The 21,176-nt window shown below is 47.2% G+C and overlaps 1 protein-coding gene across 1 annotated transcript in view; it reads left to right on the plus strand.

The window, feature by feature from the left end:
* PPP1R12B (protein phosphatase 1 regulatory subunit 12B) overlaps positions 1-21,176 on the plus strand; it is a 124,331-nt gene that overhangs the window by 51,633 nt on the left and 51,522 nt on the right. Inside the window, 5 exon segments of the mRNA XM_040616460.1 lie at positions 244-441; positions 1,251-1,333; positions 3,064-3,189; positions 8,510-8,695; positions 9,251-9,436. Coding sequence (XP_040472394.1) covers positions 244-441; positions 1,251-1,333; positions 3,064-3,189; positions 8,510-8,695; positions 9,251-9,436 — 779 coding nt within the window.

The raw sequence follows: 21,176 nt of genomic DNA on the forward strand, positions 1-21,176 counted from the left end.
GGCACAAGATTTCTTTCATTGTCTGTCCTTGGGGATGCGGGCGCTACAGCAATTTGCATCCCTGTGAGTTCACCTTGAGCTATGTCCTGTAATAAAAGCTAAGCAGGAAATCAAAGTCACTCCATCTTATGCTTACAAGTGTAGCCCAGCAAAAACTGGGGCTTGCTGAAACACTTTCAGAACACAAGATTGTGCCTTGCAGTGCTCTTACTTCTTCCAAATGTCCCTTTTTCTCCTCCACAGTTCAGTTGGCTCAGCAAGTCAGACGAGCAGAAGGATGAGTCACCTTCATCGTGGCGGCTGGGGCTACGGAAGACTGGCAGTCATAACATGTTGAGTGAAGTTGCTGCTACTCGTGAGGCGCAGAGAGATAAGACCTCTTCTATCTATCGTTCTTCGTCAAGTCCTCGGATATCTGCGTTATTAGACAACAAAGAAAAGGTTTGGCTTTCAGCAAATGTGTTTTCGTGCATCCCAGCTGAGCAGATTTCACCTCACAGGTTTAAGACCCCTTCCCTTTCGTTTTGAGTTATTGCTGAGTTTTATACCCCTAACAAACTTAGGTCTCTTTCATTCTTCCTTTTTCTTTTGAAAATTTTTCCTGTCCTATCAGTTGTTCTTGCAGAACTGGAGCTTGGTGCTCCTTTGACCTGATCCCTGCTTGGTTTGGAGTGGGCTGCCAGTGAACAAGGGCTGTTGGTCTGGCACAGCCCTTTCTTTACCAGAAAATATCTAATCGAGACAGCAGTGTGTACCTGCACTGGAAATTCTCCTTCGCTGTCATCTGCATGGGATTCTTTCTGCATCCACCAGCTGTATTTGTGAATCCCATCCCACATATTCACTAGCTGTAGCTTTGCTGCCCGTGGGTAGCTGCTCCATGCTTGATTCAAGATCAGGCTGGACGGGGCTCTGAGCGACCTGATGTCCCTGCTCAGGGCAGGGGGTTGGACTAGACGGCCTTTGAAAGGTCCCTTCCCACCCAAACCGTTCTGTGATTCTCTGGTTTATATAGGTAGTTCTAGTTAGGAGCTGCTTTTATTCACTAGCACGCTCGTCACAAAATCATTTTCAGAACTGATTCTTCTGTGCTGTGGTATGTGTTGCCCAAGAAAAACGCTTTAAACCTGTTGTCCTTAGACAGGAGAGTGCTTTCTTAGTTGAAGGAATCTGAACATTAATTTAGTTGTCATTGAATGTGCTGGAAGCGTAACAGATGTCCAGCTGAAGTACTTCTTTTGCTTCACCAGGATAAAGACAGCAAGAGCTACCTTGCCACAATAGCCCCCAGAAGACTAAGCAGTACGAGCGATATAGAAGAAAAAGAAAACAGGTGAGACTGACTGACTTTAATGCTCAGCTTCTGTCCATAGTTCCTCCGGAATACCTTTTTTTCTGTATTCATGCTGCATATATTTTCTCAGCAGTCCCGAGTACGTTGGAATTCACAATATTGAGAGCTTTCCCTGATCTGTAAAAGTTCTGGTAGGTTCCTTTTCGTTTAGGTGAGCGGGGCAACAGGCTTGTTTCTCCAGCCCCTGCATTCATACACCCACGGTCTCCGTCCAGGAAACGAGATGTGTGCATACTTTTTCCTTTTATATGCAAGTGCCTCATTTTGGAGCTGGCCCCTACATTTGTACTTCTGTCGCTTGCTCAAGAGTCACCTTCGGTCCCTTTTGTTCACATACCTGTCATTTTGAGTTGGAGTTTGTGAACGCTGTCGTGTAGGGAACCGTTCCCCTGGCAGGGGTTGTTTTTAAGGTGAACGAGTGTCGTTGCCCCTGGGCAGAACCACAGTGCAGGCGGGATGAGTATCTGGTATCTCCAGGTACTGTTGAGGAGCTAATCTCTACAAACGGGTTCCTCACAATTTGTGCTAGAAGGAGTAAAATTTGAGCTTAGCCTCATTTCCAGCCGCTTCCACAATCATGGCAGAAAGGCACATACAGAGAAGACGTTGTGAACTGTAATTGCTGTGAAGAAGTTGGGGCAGTTGCCCACCCCGAGAGAACTTCAGCACAGCTTGAGATTCTTTGCTGATCTTTTGCTGGAACCTCCCTGCTGCGTTCCTGCCTAATCTCAGCCAGCCACTGTGCTTGGGGGTTTAGCAGACAGTTTGTGTCTGCTGATAAGCTTGAGCGGTTTTGGCAGAGGCTGGTATTGAGTGGCACATCCAGCTGCCTGCTGCTAAGTGTCCTTTGCTCGGTGAAGTAGGGAATGAGGAGAATTGGCCTGCGGGAACAGATGGTGCCCAGGCGTACCGTGTAGTACACATTTTCCCCAATATAACTTCCTTTCAAAACAGCTGAATTTCACTTCACAGAACCCACAGGTGTCTGAAAGGGCATCAGCATGGGCATGGCAACTGAAAAATGAAAATTAATTGCAGGCTGATGAGTGAATGGACTTGTGCCGCTTTACAGACTCAAGACCCTGTCCAGGACTTGTACTTGGACGTGCTGCCCAAGTGCGTTTCGGGAAGAGGAGCCCTGCTTTCAGATAACTCTGATAAATAGGGCTACTAAGAATTTATTGACAACTTGTCAAGTAGTTTTAGATATTGCCAGGTACTTTGTTTGTTGTTTTCTGCTGCTAAGTATAGCAAGGGATTTGCCATACTGAATTGCTTTACTGTCATTGCCTGGATACCTCAGAGAATAAAAACTTTCCCTGTGGTTGCAATATCTGTCCATTTGTGCAATGTCATTTGATACAAGATGTGCAATGTCGTTTGATACAAGAGAGAATATCAAATGACGTTACTTAATATGTTAAATTACTTTTATGGACTAAAGTCTGAATTTCAACCGCAAGTTTTCTGACTAAAAAAGATCTTTTTTATGCAAAACATTACGTCATCTGGTGATTCTTGAGTTAATACCGATGGCAGTAACAGAAACCGGTGTTAAGGCTAGAAGAGGTGTTCCAGCGAGCTGTGTCACCTGTGAACAGTGGTGCACGTAGGTGTAAGGGAAGGATTTGTGTTGTGGAACTGTAAAGGAGCCAAAAGCAGACTCCGAAAGTTTTTCTAAGCAAACTCTGTGCTCTCTCCTGTGTTAGAGAATCAGCTGTTAACCTAGTGCGGAGCGGCTCTTACACCCGGCAGCCATGGAGGGATGAATCAAAGGGAAACGAAGCTCCCCATTCCGGTGCACCTACTACCTATGTATCTACCTACTTGAAAAGGTATGTCCAGTTCTGTCTTACGTGGGTTTCCAGGCAGTTGGTTCTACTCTTAACGTGCCTCCCAGACTTCAGCCTCCTGCTTGCAGCTTACTGCATCGGTGTAACTGGCCTTGGGACCCTCTTCTGCTGAGAGCCGGAAATAAAAATTAAGATTTGCCAACATTTGTCATGCCAGATAGTATTTAAAGGCCATCATTTTTGTTGATTTGTAAATTGCTAAATTGAATTTAAATACTCTTGCTCACATAATTCAAATGCAAAGTGTTTTCTCAGTTTTATGCTAGTATTATGGTTAGATAATAAAATCCAAATTGATCATAAAAAGAGGATAAATCCATTACAGTCTGAAAGCATTGTTCCAATAGCCATTGACAGGTAAGTTGTAGCTTAGTGCTCATTTTGGTTTATATTAGTTGAAGATTATGGCAGCATTATTAGAAAAGTGGCAGTGTTCTTGTGCATGACTTACAGCACTTGGTAAGGAGTAAGGCTGATGTCTCCAGCCATTTTCTTGTGGTAGTAAGGAAGCAGTTTCTGCACAGTGTGTGAGAAACCGTAGAGGCTGGTGGTTAGTAAACTAGCCAAGCAGAATCAGGAAGGCAGCTCCGTGCATAACGTCTTTAACTGGCGGTATCTTCTAGCCCTTTGGAAGGCAGAGGCTCAGTTTCCTTGAAGTACCAGATAATGGCTGAGTGAGGTGAATGAATGCCCTGCTCTGTTAAGGCAAGGAAGACATAAATGAGTTTTCATCTCAGTTGTGAAAAGGAGGATCAGCCCTTTGTGCAAGTACAGTGCCATCACCTCACCTTCGTTTTAGCTAAAACTGGAAACCATCAAAACAGCATGTATGAACGTGTCACGCTGCAAAGCCATTTGATCCGTGCTTAAAGAAAAGGGCAGAAATGTTTCAAGGTTTTAGATTGTGTTTCAACAAATTCTAGACCCTGAACTAAATAACTGTCCTGAAGATGGAACAATTGCTTGAGATATCTGGGGAAACGTGGATTTTTTTTGTGTTCTGGTACTTACCGCTGGTAGAGGTAAGTTGTGCTCAAGGATGTGTGTGTCCATCTGCTGAGCACATACAGACCCATTTCCACAAAAGGTGAAACAGCCACTTCAAGCAATAGACTTCTCCTGATCTGCCGATCCATTATGGTGACACCTATCACATCTATCCTGGGACATGATGACAGGCAGCCTCCATAGCTTGTCTCTCTCTAAAGGCAATCTGACAAGCCACAGCTGATTACAATGGAAAAATGTTGCCTTTTGCAGCTGGCACACCATGCGGTTCCCTAGCCTGAGACAGTCCAGTCTCTCATGTGGCTGGCTGCTGAAATTTTACAAACATTGCCTCAGCTAATCCAGAACCAGATTTAGTGTTACATTCGTGTAGTTGTGCTCTATTTCCTTGGTTGAACTACAGACAGTGAGAGTTCTGGCTGGCCGGGGTATTTTGCTAACGCCAATTTCTTGTCACAAAGGCTGAATTCTGGCCTTTCGTAGGAGAGTGTTGGTTTACAAGCGACTACAGAGAATAGCTTTGCCAGCTAGCAATGAAGTGTACTTTTTAAAAGAGATCAAGTTTTACATTTTATGTAAAATCATGTAAAAACATGTAAAAAATTTATGTAAAAACAGTAGAATCATGATCCATTTGCCGTCTGTCCCATATGCCTTTCTATAGGAGAGCACACAGAAATTAATCATATTGAACCTCTGATTTCTCCAGCTCTATGCATCAGCCTCTAAGAAGAGGGAAGGGAACCTGATTGCCTGTTAAGAGTAAGCTCTTTGTCATTTCCAAATATTAACAAAACTCTGAACACAACTCCAAAAGCTAAAAGCTTGTTCAGAGAGAGAAGAATTAAAGTGAGCATGACATACGTGGTTGTGACTGAGAGGATGACTTGTATGCTTCTGCATTTCCCCTTTACTTTAGCATTTAGGTAATCTCCATCAAGATACCAAGTTATGTTCCGTAGGTGCTTTATATGACCCCCAAACAAAGAGTAAACATCAGCAACAGATCATCCTAAGATGTTGAAAATGGCTTTTCTTTTAAAAGGGGAATAAAGTAACTTGCAGCAGTGTTGTAAATGTTCTTTAGCTTTAATTGAAGCAAATGTTAAAGTGCTCTCTGTAATGGTAATGACAGGCTTTACTTTTGCTTTCTCTATAGGTGTACCACTAGCCCAGAAATTCACAGAACCCTGTTCCCCATTTTAGTGCGTTATTGGCCTTCAAAACAGCTGGTTCGCTTCGCCTGTATGTTACAGGGTTTGGAGGAAAACTGGCATAGCAGATTGAATTAATTCAGCATCTTTCTGTTGACATCATCCATAAGCGATGCCTCACGGGAGGGGATCACACACATCAGAGTGAAATCACTTTTTCACGCAGTTAGCTTTTACATATATGCTGCCTTACTGGTTTTGTTCACATAAAAACCATCACAGCGAGTCAGGTCAACAGTCTGTGCAGTCCAGCTTCTTTATGACAGCAACTGGTTTTGAAGGACAAGTTGCAAAAGCTAGGATAACTTACGAGCAGTCTTCCACCTCCCACACTCACCCTGCTTCCAGCAGTCACGGATTTGGGAGCCAGGGGTTATACTTACCCAATGTTCTTAATTAATAGCCACCACTGTGGCCAGCTTCCATTGGCAAATCCTGTTTTCATCTCTGCAGCACTCTATGGCAGTGTGTTTAAAAAAAAAAAAAAAAGTTGTGTTTTGTGCAAACCTTTTTTATTAGTGTATGTGGAAGCTTTGTGAGGTTTTGAAGGTTTTTGAAGATTTTTGAATTCTACTTGCCTTAGCTGTCTCAGAAGTATTTCTTTTTAAATGGTGCTTTCCATTTCATTGCTCATTCCCTGATGGTTGTATTACGGTGATTATGTTGGAGAACAAGTAGCAGTGTGTCAGTCCCCTTTTTTTTTTTTTTTCCTAATGTTGAATTCTTCAGCATAAATTCATAATCCTCCCTTTTACAGATTCATATGAACACAGCTGTTAATTAATAAGATTCCCCAGCTAACCTTTTTGTTGCAATTTTCTGGTCCTGTTCAGATCAAATATGAATAATTGAATAAGTGCCTCAGAGTCCCCCTCAGGCTGCGCAGTGCCACCCGGGCGAGGCGATGGGGTAGAGCTGGCAATGCCTCGGCCCTTCTGGTGAGCCGGAGCATGTGTGCAGTGCCCCAGCGCCGCGTTTCTCCAGCCCGGGGAGCTGGCACAAGGCCATCACCACGCTCTTCTTCTCCATTCCTCCTCCTCCCCCTCTCAGCTCCCCAACATCTCTGCTCTCCCAGGCACCCGGTGCTGCTTCCATCCCCTTCTCTCCCCTTTCCACCCATTACCTTTCCCTCCTGAAAGACAGCCCTTGTCAGGTCTTACTGAATAACCCTCTCGTGTCCGCCCTTCTGACCAAGTTCATTCTCCTCTTTGCAGCCAGCCCTCGTGCCCCAGCCTCTCAGCCTTGGGCTCTCCTCGGACGGTGCCACATCAGCCCTGCTGGGGCTGCCACCACCTGTCCCCTGCTGCTCCTCTTGTTCCTTCCCCTGGCGCACACTCCACTGCCATCACCCCCTCAGTACACTCATCCCTCCAACTTCACGGCTGCTTGCTCTGCACGCCCACGCCAGCCAGGCTTCGCCCCCTGCTCTCACCCGCTCCCAGCCCATCTCCAGGCCTTGGCCTTTCCCCCCATGCAGCGAGCCAGGAGGGAGGCACTTGCTTCTAGCAGCACTTGCTGCTGCCCCGTGCTCCGGGGCCGGCTTTCCAGAGGAAGCTTTGTTTAGTCTCTGGTGGAGGTTGCTACCTGGTGACAATAACTTGCTTGTGCCTTTGTGACCTGGATGTGGCAGGCGGCCATCAGCTGAAGAGCCCCGACCTAAGGTTCCTCCCCGTGGCAGCCTTCCAGATGCCCCTTTCTCTCCTTTGGCCGTCCGGGGACCAGCTGCTTGTTCTGGGCTGGCTGGGGGCCTTGGCATGTAAAACTGGTTTGTAAATTGGGTGCCTACGTGAACTGGACTGGATCCTTCCTCTGACCTCCTGTTCCTGGCTGTTGTCCTGCCCCTTTCAAGTTTTATGTCAGCCTCGGGCTGCTCTCTCTGACTCTTGCTCTTGTGTTGACTTCCAGTTCCAGTCTGTTGTCCCTGGCTTTCCCATAAACTTGCAGCTCTTTGTCCCGGTCTGCTTTTCCTCTAGGTCAGCTTTTATTTCTGGTGCAACCACTTTCCCCCGTGTGCACTGGCATGGGAGTCATTAGGATGCAGGAGGCGAGAGGCAGCCTGCCAGCCTTCCTAGCCTTTGATCCTGCAGACAGCCCAGTCTGACCAGTAGCAACCAGGAACACCAGTTGCTGGGAAAGGCGTGGCAGGGCCCTGGGTCACGCATGCATGCTTGTTTGCTCTGAGCTGACAACGAGCAGCCTGTACATGGGGCTGTGGCACATGCAATAAGGAGGTTTTGCCAGATTTCATCACGTCTGGTTTTCGAGGTGTGCAGCTTCTCCCACTTAGGATGGATTTTCTCTGAAAAAGCGCAAGGGTACATCCTCGCATGAGAGCCCTTCTCCTTTTCTCCTGTCTCCTCCAGAGTATGGGCACTTAAACACTTCCAGCTTTTCAGTAATAACGGTTTTAAGGGGTTTGTTTTAAACTGGCAAAATAGGTATTTCCCTTGCTCATTCTTGAATATTTTTTGGATGGTTTTGCTAGCGATTTTCCAGAAATACCGAGTTTGAGATATTTCCCTTGCTCATTCTTGAATATTTTTTGGATGGTTTTGCTAGCGATTTTCCGGAAAAACCGAGTTTGAGATATGCCTCACAGAAAATTAAAGCCTGAACTGATCGTCTTTGCCAAAGCTTTTCAGCCACTGAAAACAAGTTCTTAAGCCTGGAAGTCCTGGGCATCCTTAGGAAGTGATGCAGCCAGACCTGCTTATGTCACTCTCTCCTTCCCTGCTTTAAGCGACCTCATCCTTGCTCATTGTTCCTACCTTCCCCCAGTACATGGGGTGCTCTGTGCACATCGCTTTCACCGCGGTAGGGTTTTTCCCTTCCCTGATCTTCACCGATTCACCTCCACGCCGTTGTTCTCTCACTGAAACCCGCGGGGCTTAGCTAAGAGGGGCGCTGGCAGCGCCAGCCCGCGTGAGCAGCTGCAGCCTCCCCGGTGTACTTTAGTCTCCCCGCACACGTTTTGCTAAGATGTAATACTTGCTCCCTTCCCAGCGGAGAGCCCAGCTGCCGTGGTGTTCTGTTGAATATTTACTGTGCTCTGAAGGACGTGATTTTGTGATGTTTTACAGTGCTTCATTTGGTAGAAGTAGTGACCTGAGCAGTCCCTACATTTCAGCCAGTCGCAATACATCTGTAGCTACCTCACCCAGTGCCATTGGCTCATCTACCTCACTGGGCACCCCGTGGCATCCTGTCTCTTCCTGCCCCACATCTCTCAGTGCGAACGCTACTGCATCCGCCCGCCAGTATACCAGGTAACGGCTCACAGCTGAGATAACTGCAGAAAATCAGCATTTGGGTTGCAAGTTCTGAATGCTGGAGTGGATTGTGGACTGGACGTGCGCTTCCACACAGGGAGCGCTGATAAGAAATCCCGGAGTGGTTGTGTTGGACCGTTTCAGTAGTGCATATGCACCAGCAGGCAGCTAACGGCCCCTGTGTGACCCTCGCTTCTTCACCCCCTGGAGCGGTCGGTTGTACCCTCTTGCTGCCCTGTTAGAGCCCTGCTGTGTTGCTCGGGCTGCTCTTGGGCGTTCAGTGTTACAAGCTCTTGGAGTTCGTTCCTTCTGCCTATTCGCCAGTTACATTTTCTAATTGTTTTTGCTACAAACAGGGATGTGAAGACTGTGAATTCCTCCTGCTTATTCTTCCACAAGTTTTTGAAAGCTCGTTTTAATGTGTGCTGTTCTCTACAAAACCACGAGCCTAGAATGAGGAGAGTGAACTGTCAGTGCTCCCTCAAGGTGGCTGGTCTCACTCAGCAGCTGAGTTCACTTGCTTTGCTTTCCGTTATGTCTTCTCTATTTCAGAGCCCCTTTCAGGCAACAAACTGATACTGCTGTAGAGAAAAATACAGAGAGCATCTCTGCTAGCACCCCCCTAGGTGTAATCACAAATCGTGCCATACTCGGCTCTGCTAACGGTATTGCGAATGCCAGTGCTGCCTCAACCACAGGAAAGGACTGCTCAGCTGAGGAAGCCAGGGAGCGCAGAAGGTTAGTGAGCAGAGTGCCGCTGTGTGTCGGTCCTCCTCCGTCATCAGATCTCACGTGGTGGTGATGGTGGGGGTGTGAGAACTGTTTCTCAGGTGCTACGTAGAGTTAACGGGCTGCTGCCCCTGCTCTTGTCTTAAGGTTTTGAACTGAGTCATCCCTGGCTTGTAGGTTACGTTTAGGTTCATAATTTTCTACTTGTCTTTTTAGCATCTCAGCCTTTTTCTTCAGTAGTCATCTCAGCTACTAGTCTCAATCCCTGTACACAAGAGGGGTGGACAGCCCAGTAGCCACTTGTAGTAGGTTCTGTCACATAAATCCCATTCTGGAAAGAGCAGAAGAAATGAAACACATTCAGATAAAATCCATCCCTCTATGCCTCGGTCCTTGCTGCACAAGCCCCTCGATGCCCTCTGCAGTTAGTGGGGGAAAACGAACATTGCTGGAGTGTGCAGGTGTGTGATACAGGAGGAGATGGGCTGCACTCTAGCAGCATGCATTTCTTTCGATCGACTGTACAGGAAGGCTTACCACAGAGGCAGAAGTCTGCCTTGTGCAACTGAGGCCATTTCAGCAGCAGCAGCAGCATTTTTAATTACACTGAATCTAACTGGTGGTATCTCTTTCTTACCATATGATGGTATTTTAAGACTGGGGAGGTACAAAACTGGGGTAGCTGGTGCTCTTTTCAAAGGAAATTTACCATGTGCTTTTAAGTACCAAATAGCAAATGCTCCATCTCTATTCATGCAAACAGGTTAACTTTTGCAAATTCTGTCTCTTCTGATGGCATTGCTGAAAGTAGATGGTGATAAATAAAATGCGGTGATGAACCGTGTATTCCTAACTAGCAACCAGTTCATGGAGTGTATTCCGTAGTAAGATTCTTCCAAGCTAAAATAATAACTTCTTAAGATACGGACCTCTCTGAGTGGAGATACACTCAGACATATTTTAAATAGCCTAAAGCCAAAGGATGTGAAAAGCAACAATGGAAATTATCAGCTTGCAAAGATGAAGATGGTAGAGCTCAGCAGTGCCGTGTAGCCTGCAGTCAGTCGGGGGCCTCCCCCACGGCGGGCGGGCGGGTGGGCATGCTTGCAGCGGGCTTCTCTTTGCTGCAGTAGGGCCCTGAAAGACAGTGGTCTTTGGAAAATACCCAAAGTTTTAGTGCTCGTTGGGGTTTTTTTTTTTTCTTCTTTTTTTTTCTTTTCTTTTTTTTTTTTTTTTCCCCCAGAGCTAGCCCAGGGAGTGCTTTGAAGGTATGTCAGGCATTCTGGATGAGCCACATTCATCCACTCTGTATGCAGGGACATAATTTGAAATAGCTGCTGCAGAGTATCTTTGTAAGAACACTTAAGGTTAATATTAGGAGTACCTCCGTATGCTCCTCGTCATTTTGCTAGGGGTCAGTTGTCTTGGTGTCATTTGCAATTGAATTGAGAAGAGCTGCCAAAAGATACTCCTGGTGCAAAGTGAGATTGTGCAAAAGAGGACAGAGTGAGTATTGTGTTTTTAGTTCACACTTCAGACAGTTTCACAACAGTATCTCCATTTCGGCAAGCCCAGAATCAAGTTGCAGAAGTTTTAGATTTTTTTCCCCGAAGAAATGGGCTCCAAAAAACCCACCAGACTTTTGGCACTGTCTGCAGACGGAGATCTCGGCTGTGATAGTATTTGTAGATGCCCGAAAGAGCATCTATTAATATTACTGCATTGGCATGTATTACCAAATCGGTTTCTATAAATAGCGTAGGAGATCTGTTTGTCTCCTGCGTTTGTATTAGAGAACCAACTCTTAGGAATTATGATAATGTAAAGAGAAACACCAGAAAATTCCTCCCACCTTTAATTGGTGCTTTGAAACTATTGAGAGGAAAAGAAAGGTACAGCGAGGATGCGTTGGGTGGAGGAAACCTTATTTGTGAATGTGTGTTCTAACAGCAGGATATACTGACTGGGGAGCTGCCTGCACGTTTTGAACTAGGAAACGTGGAGCTAGAGGAACAGGAGAGGCCACCTACATGGGAAAAGCTTATTTTGGAAGGAGACCAATTCCACTAAAATAAAATTAAAAAAAGAAAATGGCAGGCAGTTGTCAGGGAAGCACTGTATGGATTTCAGTTCCCACCGGCAGCTGTTGCGGTAGTGTTCGGTCTGCTTCAGTGTTTCCAAAGCTCCGGCTTTCTCTTAGCAACAGAAACATAAACAGGCTTATCAGCTAATATTAGATCACAGGGATGTCTCCTAACTTGTGGCCTTAAATTTATCTGCGCGAAGCCAAAAGGTTAAAGCAGAAGAGACTGCCAGGTCTGGGGAGGAAGGAGCAGCCCTGTGCTCCGGCGTGCGGTTTCGCATCCTTCGGTGCCCAGCACCCGCAGCCCGGCCCATGCCGTGTGTCACCCGCGGCGCTTTACCTGCCGCTGGCTGGGCTCGCCAGCTGAATCGGTCGGCAGCCCCCCGGTGGGTGGGAAATCATGTCCCTGGCCTGGCTGCAGAGGGGTGATGAGACACAAGAGGCGGCAGCGCAGGGGAGGACAGTTCGCAGGCACCCAGGGCCACCTGCCCGGCGCACGGTGACACGCTGCTGCCGGCTGTCCCCGCCACACGGCTGGATGTTCCGCCCCGCCACTGCCACGCGTGTTTGCGTGTGCCCGGCCGCGTTCAGCCTCCCCCAGTTCTGCTGCGGCACGGCGGTTGTGCCGGGAGGCTGGAAACGTGCTGTTTTCCAGAGCCGGTGGCTTTGCCAGGCAGTTTCTTTCTCTTTTTCCTGGGGATTTCCGAGCCGCTGACCACCCTTGCTGTTGGGCCATTTTGACGATCTCCTGCCAGCGCCAAATTGTCTCACACCGCCCAGTGCATCTGTCCGGCTGAACTCAAACCAGCCCCGGCTCTGCTCGGGTGGGCTACGCGGGTGGGGGACTGCAGTGCCTCGCGCAGAACCGGGGTCCGCCTGGTCCCTGCCTGCTGCAAGCAGGCGGTGGGGAACCGGGGGGCCGTTGGTTGCAGCCCACTGTGGGGTATCCGCCTTCACCCGGGGTGACAGCGGCCTCTAGTGCCACCGAAAGCTCCTTTGCAAAGGTCACCTGCAGCTTTGTCCCCGCGGTTTCAGCAGGGCCCTGGGCACCTCTCCCGGGACCCCGCGCTGCAGCCCCTCTCGGGGGGCTCCTGCTCCCTGCGCGTGCCCCGTGTGCGGGACGTGACCTGTGCCATGAGGCACCTGGTGCTGGAGGGAAGGTCGGGGGGGGTCTAGGTCTCGCTGAAGCCTTTCGTATTACGTGAGAGCTTTGGTTCCCAGAATAGACTGAGAGGCGACCACGCAGCCCGTGGCTCATGCTCAGCATCACGTGCGGTCAGAGCGGCTTTGCCTGAGAGCTTCTGACAGGCAAGACTGTGCTCTCAGTTGTGTCACCAGTTTAAAAGCACACCCTTGAATTTGAAATCTGGCCTGTTTTTGTAAGAATTGCAATTTTAATTTGACCTTCCTCTCTTTTTTTTTTTTTTTTTTTTTTTTTCCTCCGTCCCCCCCCCCCCCCAGCCACTTTGTTTATACGATCGCGTTCTGCAATTGTGTTTGTTCTTCCTGTTCATCAGGAAGGTTCCAGCAAGGTGGTAGCACTTGCCATCGGGCAAGCTGTTAAGAGACGGGAAACATATCTCGCCCTTATTTTTGAATGAGTTCTCAAATAAATCAATAGGAGTGAAGTGGGCTTGTTTTCGTAGCAGCTTTGGGGCTGGCGGCTGTGCTCAGCCTGCCTTCCTGCCCTCGAAAGTTTCCCCTGGAATTTTTTTTCAGATGAAGCAAGTACACTGACATGCAAGGTAAATGTGTCTAGCAAATATTTCCCTTTTCTGCTTCATTCCCAAGAGGAATTTATTTTTCATTCTTTGTTCCTTCGTTCTAAGGATCCAGCTGCTAATTATAGTAGCATATATTAATAATATATTATTAACTGAATCCTCTTCCACCAGTACTGTTAGGTGAACAATTTTTGGCAAGTCCTTTTACCTTGTGATTCTTGTCCTGTCCAAATTCAGAGCATGACTCCTCTAGGGTGAGCGCGGATGCCCAGTGCATCTGATAAACCTTGTTATCTGACAAAAAAATAAGAACCCCTGATCTCTGTAAAAGTTAAACTGTGGGGTTTGCATTCATTTAAATGTCGCTTGAGAGGAACTGGAGGAAGAAGCCGTGAGCATTATCTTGCTACCACCTTGGGATGTTTTCAGTAGCATGTAGCCCTATAATCCTTATCACTGACTGACATAAAGTTGAGTAGTCTTAATTCTCCTGGGAAATTCTCTGGGGAAGCAGAGTGGTGGTGGCACTCGTGCGAGGAGCTACTGCATGGCAAGGGATGGATTCCTGTCCACACTACACAGCGGACAACAAAAAGTTAAGAGGTCTCTCTCTCTCTCATGAAGAACTGAACCATCGTCTGGCACCTGCTGTTGAAAGCATTTATCTGCCACGCTTCTGCAGTTAATCTCTTTCAGATAAAGTCGTCCTTTTTTAAAAAGGCTACTGGTGCAGATGACGTGGGAGGGCAGGAATTCTGCTGGCCATCGGATTGCCCATGTTGGGAAGAGGCGAGATTGCTCCTGCTGTATCAGAAATCAGGCTGCATTTTTATTTGGACAAAGGTCGAGGTGTGGGATGGGGGTCACTGCTGCTGAGCCTGGTTTGCTGTAAGGGCGGCGAGCAGGTGTGCTGCTGCGTGCTCAGCTGCCAGCTGACTTTATCCAGCGCGCGGGGAAGGGGGGGTGGATATTTTGGCATTTGCTTTGGGCGGAGGAGCCCAGGCTGTAGGTTGGCCTGATAATGCAAAGCAGGAATATATGCGGGATCCTCCAGGAATGGTCAAGGAAACGAAGCAGGGACCACTTGAGCTAACCAATGTTAAAGAAGTGCAGCTTGACAGCACGGAGCAAGCAGAAGGTAAAACTGCCTTTCCCCATCCCTGTCTACATGCGGAACCTCTGTGCAGTTTACTTACTAATTGTAACCACTGATGTTTCACGTATTTAATCCTTGTGTCTAACAGCACATTTGTCTGATGGCAAGTCCTGCGCCAGGGCTCCAGTTCCATCTGGGCACTAGTACCTGGAAGCTCAGGGTATGGGCATTTACTAACTTCGACGCGTTCGAATACTTGCCTGTGTTCAAAACCAGCCATTAAACTGAAGAATGCACCCAAAGTGTTTGTGGAGATACCGTCTGATGGTACAGCCAAGAGCTAATTTAGCAGAAAATCAGCTCTTCTGTTAAATTCTCCGCTCCACAGCACCGACCCGTGGATGTTACAGGTGGAGAAGCCAGGTAGCCACCCTGGGATTTCTAGAGGAAAAGTTTCTGAGCAAATTTAACTAATCTTATGTCCCGAGAATAGTGGACACTTGAAATCGAACCAGCGCCACTGCCACGGTAGGAAATTGCGATCTTAGCTCAGTAGGAAGTGGAAATCTTTTATACATTATTAATATTCAGTGATGTTTTCTGTAATTCGGCTGGGGCTGATTCATGATCTGTCATCCTTAGAGCTGCTCAGGCGTCTGCTGGGTGGCGGCTTCCACGAGGTGGCAGCCAAAGGCTGCTCGGATGGACGTGCCAAGGGAGCGTTGCTCCCAAGGTTTATCTGGTTCAACAGCTGAACCGTCTTTATCACCATCAGGTTTTGATTTGATTTTATTTTTTCATTGCAAAAGGCAATTTCCCAAGTACTCAGCTTTTTGCCACGTGAGGGCTTATTTTTTTTCCCCAGGAATTTCCTGCCCTGTTTCAGGCACCGTAAGGTAGCTTTTGGGAAAGCTATAATAGGTCTGTTTAAGGCTGTTTAAAATGTCAGATTGCATTGGCTGATTTTAAAAATGAGAAAGAGTAATACTGTTAGATGCAGGACACTTGCGTCTTTGCCTTCATTCCATTCATCAGCTGGCAGGAGATGGAGTTTCATCCCGCTCCGTTTCATGCAGCAATTTTTTTTAGTGCAAAGATCCAGTCTCTGGGGGCTGCAGACAGTAGTGCATGTTGTTTGTTCCATGACACGGTGACAAACTGCTCAGTGTTGTGTATTGACACCTAACGTCCTATGCTGAACACAAACCCATTTCAAAATGTTCCAGCCTGGAAAGCTTTGCATTTGTGACGGTCTCAGCTCGTGCATTCAGTAACTAAGGGGAGCTTCGGCAGGGGAGAGGTGCTGCTGGTTTGCATGGGTTTGCCTTTGCAGCACTCTGCTTTTCTCTTACAGAAAAATGTCCTGGATTGTTTGGGGGGGTGGGGGGTGGGGTTTGTTGTTGTTTTTAAACAAGTACTGGAGGAACTTTAAAGGCCTAGGTTCACAGCAACAGCAAGCCTTCTCCAGATGAGGTAGCCAGTTTAAGGAATGTAATCCCTGTGATGTTTGTTGCCTTTGCACTTTCTACCATGATGCTGAGTGGCATTAATTAATGCAGAGGGATAACATCGATCGTTTAAAAGCCTCCAATCCACGTGCTCTCTCCCTCAGCCCCAAACTTTGTGAGTCCTCCGTAGGTACCAGTGCTGTATTTTATTCTTTGGCAGAGGAAGAACAGAGCACCTGGGACTGAGAGCGAGCAGGGCTGCGTTCCCACCTAGGTCTGCAGTTAGAGCGCTGCTCACTTCGCTGTACTGCAGCACGCCAGGCTGCGCTGAGCTGTGTGCTGTATCCCTACGGCATTCAACGCAGAGCTGCTCTGGTGGGCATGCAGAGAAATGAACAGGGGCAGATGGGAAAGCACACGCAAAATCGTCAAGAGCCGCCTGATAGGAAGTATTCTTAAAGCACCAGCTGCCATACGTGTAACCTCTACCCATTGTAAGCATCGCATCAAAGTGTGAGTTTTGCAGAGGGATAAAGGGTACTTGTTATTGTAACCTCTACCCATTGTAAGCATCGCATCAAAGTGTGAGTTTTGCAGAGGGATAAAGGGTACTTGTTATTTTGATTCACAAGTGATAAAGATCACAAGTTTCTTAACCTCTCGGATCAGCACCTGAACATGTTGAGCAAAGCAAAGCTGTTGCAAATAAATCTTCTGCTTGTTAACCTGCTAATCGTTCTGTGAATAGATGATGGCGATTCAGACATTTAAACTTTCATGAGTTGAGAATTCACAGTCCAGATTGAAACACAATGACAGCCCGGAACAGCCAGGACCAACTTGAGAGGGAAAAGAAAAAGCCTGAAAATGGTGAATACTCAGCCGAGCCTTTTCGAGCCAGCTGTGAAACGCTTTATGAGCATGATCCTGTTATCCCTCTGTCCTCAGCTTATTAAATAACTCCGCATTGTCTGGCTGTCTCTCCCCTCGTTCCCAGCTCTAACGCTTGCAGGGTCTGACATGTTGCCCTTCTCTCCTGCCTGTTGAATGTCTTCTCAAATTATAGTCGGCCAACTTTTCGTGGCGGTTTCTCTGATGAGTGTTTTCAGTTGCTGGGCTGGCGCACAGAACGCGTTCGTGCAGGGAGAAATACTGTGAAGAACTGAAACCTGTTGTTTGGATGAGAGAGCAGGAAAGAGTCTTTTTCTGACTGTTTCCCTGTAATTGTCAACTATTTGACTTGCTGCTGGGTACATACTTTGTTATCTAACTTAAGGAATTGTATTTCGGGAACTGCTGTCAGCATTGTTGCCTCCAAAACTTGCACTTGCTTCTCTTCCCTCCCCCAGCTTAGAGATAGTTTCTTAGCTAATGGCAAATTTCCAGTTTGTAGGAATGCATTGCTGGGATGCTGTACTTTTCCAATTGTTTCGAGGGGAACAGTATCAGTACTAGAGGCTTTTGCTGGGCTTTATTTTTTTCTATCTTCCTTTTTTCAGAGTGTGTGTGTAGGTATATATATATAAAACATGGATATACATATACATGTATATATAAGAGATATATGTATGATATTTTTAAAAATACTGCAGTGTTTGGAGTGGTGATACTGTACTGTTAAAAACAGCTATTTCAGAGATTTTGGAATCTGAATATCTGTATGGCTTTTCATATGCCTAAGGTGCCACCTCGTGTGCAGGAAGCCAAAGCTGTGCCTGGCTCCCCTTCACCTGCATTTTCCAGATCTGGAAGAACCAGAAGCCTGTCCTGCCTTCCAGGAAAACTGTCGCTATAGTTCCTAGTCTACTGAGTGTAGTTCAGAGTCTCACTCCTGAACTAGAAAGAGATGAGAGGAGCCAGAGAGGACCAGCGGAGCGGCTGCTGCCCAGGGCAAGCTGTCCTGCAGAGCCGCATGGAGCATAGCCTGGTCCACAACCCGCATCTGCAGCGACCAGACACGCTATAGCTACTGGCTGCCAACCGTATCCTTACTGCACTTGCTGCAGGAACATGAGTTTATTGGAGAAGGACCTGATGGGATGGAGGGAACCCGTTGTGGGCTGCTGCAGCTCTCGGGGGGGTGGGGGGTGGGTGTATCTCAGGTTTTGGTGTGCTGACAGCAGGATGAGATGCCTTGAATCCACCTCGACAAGAAGGCAGCTGTAGCATATAATGAATGTTTCGCTTCTAAATTTGTCGCCAGTTCTGATGTGTGTAGGTGAGTGTCTTTTAGGCAAGTGCTTTTCCAGTGCTGGGTCAATGAAGTGTGAAAATGTAAAACTCCAAGTTCTGCACATTCTTGGTGTTCCCTCTGGGACTGGGTGATGTCATTCTGCCAAAAGGCTCTGCATGCTGGTAGGTCGTGTTTGCCACAAACGCTTCAGTCTCTTCAGCGCTTAAAGGAGTTCAGGGAGGCAGGGAAGAAGCCCAGCACTGTAAAAAGAGGATCAGAAGCTTCTGTGTTCCTTGGAGAAATTCGTCATCTGTTCTTGCTATCTGTGCACCAATTAACAGGGGATTGTAATTATTTTTTTTTCAGCATCATTCACCCTTTACTTGGAAAGGGTTTCTCTCCACGTTATGTTCTTTTTTTCCCTCTGGCAAATGTTCTCGAACATACACATTTGCTTTTGCATTCTTGGTTTACCATCATGTATGTCCAGGCTCAGTATTGCCCTGTTTTGAATCTCCCCTTCTATTAGTATCTTACTGCAGCTCCTTTTGCCATGAGGTAGTGATGAGTAGTTGGAATCCATCTTGGTGTTGCACTGTCCTGATAAAAAGAGTTAACAGAGGAAGTCGGTGTTTTCTTGAAAAAAGGAAGAGTTAAGTGGGGGGCAGATTCATCATTCAGTTCCCAGCTTTTTTCTAGTTCATGCACGAATCAAAAGCTTGTAGCTCTCTCGTGGCAGCAGGACACACTTGTCTCTGTCTCTGGGAACTATAAACTTCTGCAGTGTTTTTGCTGACTTTCACATACACATCTCTAACAATTTATACTCTGCTGCTTGCACTTGCAACCAGAACTCTAGGAGAAATCTGTTCTGCTTTATGTGTGCCCGGAACTTGGCATGATGGCTGCTCTTACTTCATGTATTTCTCAGAGAAAGCTTATTGCAAGGAAGTACAACGCATAGGACCATTTCTTTGAAGATCGGCTTGGATCATGTGATATTTGCTTGAATTAATAGGGTGACATAGATACTGCAGTTCGCAAGTGATGTGTTTCTTGAAAACGTAATTAAAAACTCCGTGAATTGTTTACAGACTGCCTTGTACCCCATTTGCTGTCTGTCCCCTGCAGCTTGCTGTGATCTGCAATTTTTCTGCTTTGGAGAGTACAGTATTGCTCTCCCTCTGTAATCCAGCCCAGCCTTGCTTTGTGGCTGCATCAGACTTGCCATCTCCTTTCAGTGAATTTGTTCTCTCTTTCTGTCTTCCATCCCATTTAGCATGCTGAGGTCTCTTAAAATTCAGCTTGTAAGCAAAGTGAAGCATCACCTAAAATTGTAAAATCTGTCCTTACCCTCCCTCCTTCCCACAAAGGTAAAAAACAACAAAAAACCCAAACCCCAATAGAGTAAGAATGTGATTGAATTGCCAGCAGGTATGGTGTCTGCGGTTTGCATTTGAAATATTTACAGCACAGCCACTTTCTTTCATCACCAGAAAAAGACTGTCGCTGCTCACTCAGAGAAACCAGCTATGTCACTGTGCAGTGCTTCTGCCGACTTGTTTCAGAAAATTCAGTTATCTCGTGCTTGTTAAAATGGCTTTGGGTGAGCTCCAAGATGTGGGGGGTTGTGTAAATGGAAAGAAACCAAAAGTTAGCAATCGATACAGGCTGCAGCCCAGACTGAGCCACTCTGATTTGCAAAATGTGCTCGTCTGAAGATTAAGTCACCGTTGCAGGTTGGGCACCCAAAATTGCTAATGATGTTTTAACATACTTGTAGTCTTATATGAATTATGGGAGAGCAGAGGAAAAAAGTCTGGGAGGGTGATGGGGTGAGAGACACGAAATGGTTTTCTCTTGCTGTATCTGTGCACTCCTGGACGCAGAGCTGTAGCTAAACACTGGAACAAGGGAAACGCTGCAGCCTTGCTGCACTCCTGCCCCTGCGGACCCTGCTGCCAAGCAGCCCCCAGGGCTCAGCAGCAGCATGCCCAGCCTCCTCTCCACCCATGTGCCTAACCTTTTTTAAAACTGCTTTGAAAATCTGTTTCGTCCTTTCTCACATCCAGCCAGCGGCAAGGAGTTCAGTACTATTTCCTTTTGTGTGCAGAAGTACTTCAGCTGCTGTAAGCGTGACCTCGTGTTGCTCACACGTACCAGGAGTGTTCCTGCAGAAGCACGCTGTGCCCATGTGGCGTACGTGCTCTTGTGTGAGCCACATTCCTCCTCAGGCAAAGGCAGGTCGTATCTCCTTCCCATCGTGTGCATGTAGCTCCTACACGCCTGTGTCCTCATTGGAGAATATGAGACCTAAAAGCCGCTGATTCAAAGCTGTTGCGGTACACTGCCCACCTTCCTTAGCTACAAATATAATTGGCTTATATGTTTCAGGAATATATTTTTTAGGGTTTGGGTTTGGCTTTTTTTTTTTTTTTTTTTAATACTGCCCTGAACTTAATTTGCAGTATATTTTGCAAATGCATTCTTCCTGTAGGTGGCTTATTACTTCTGGATGTTGTGCAAATATCAGCTATTCTGTGTCAAAAGCTGCAGAAAATGCTTATTGTTTCCTTAACGTGCCATTACCTGGGTAACACCGATGCACTGCATAGAGGAGAGCAGAAGAGAATGACTTGTCTGCAAAATGAGGAGTTGCACAGCTTTCACTCATCAAACAGCAGCTTTTTTGTTGAGGAAACAGTGAATTCTTGGGAGGCAATCATCCCTCGGAATTCTAGGCCCTTTCCGTGTTGGCGTATCCATCACAGCTCGTGTGCCTGTCTGGGTAATCAATGGGGAGAAATGAGCTCCTCTGCAATGCATTCACATGATCTGTGCTGGAGGCTCTTTCTGAAGGTGATAAATCGCCCCCTGGAAGTGCGGTTCAGCGCGCCTGGCCAGCTCGGGTGTAGACATCTCTGTTGTAGCAAGCTCCCACCGCGTGATTCATCTCCTCCGGAGGTCTGCAGCGCAGCGTCTCCAGCACGGGGATCGATCCTTTGTGCTCCCTTTGGAGATCAGGGGAGTTCAGGGCACAATTTATTGGGTCAGATACTTGCGGCAGTTTTAGGTGAGAACCTCTCACGTGTGCCCTGCCAGTGCTCGACGTGCAGGGTGCCTAGCTGCCGTGGGTGTCCCGCCAGTAGTCCAAGGAACCCCAGTTACGCGGTGTCTCCGCCGGGTGCCGGAGACCGGCTGCACTTGGCTGCACAGCTACGTCAG

Source organism: Falco naumanni, chromosome 17, assembly GCF_017639655.2.
Source record: "Falco naumanni isolate bFalNau1 chromosome 17, bFalNau1.pat, whole genome shotgun sequence".
In the NCBI taxonomy this organism is placed as follows: domain Eukaryota; kingdom Metazoa; phylum Chordata; class Aves; order Falconiformes; family Falconidae; genus Falco; species Falco naumanni.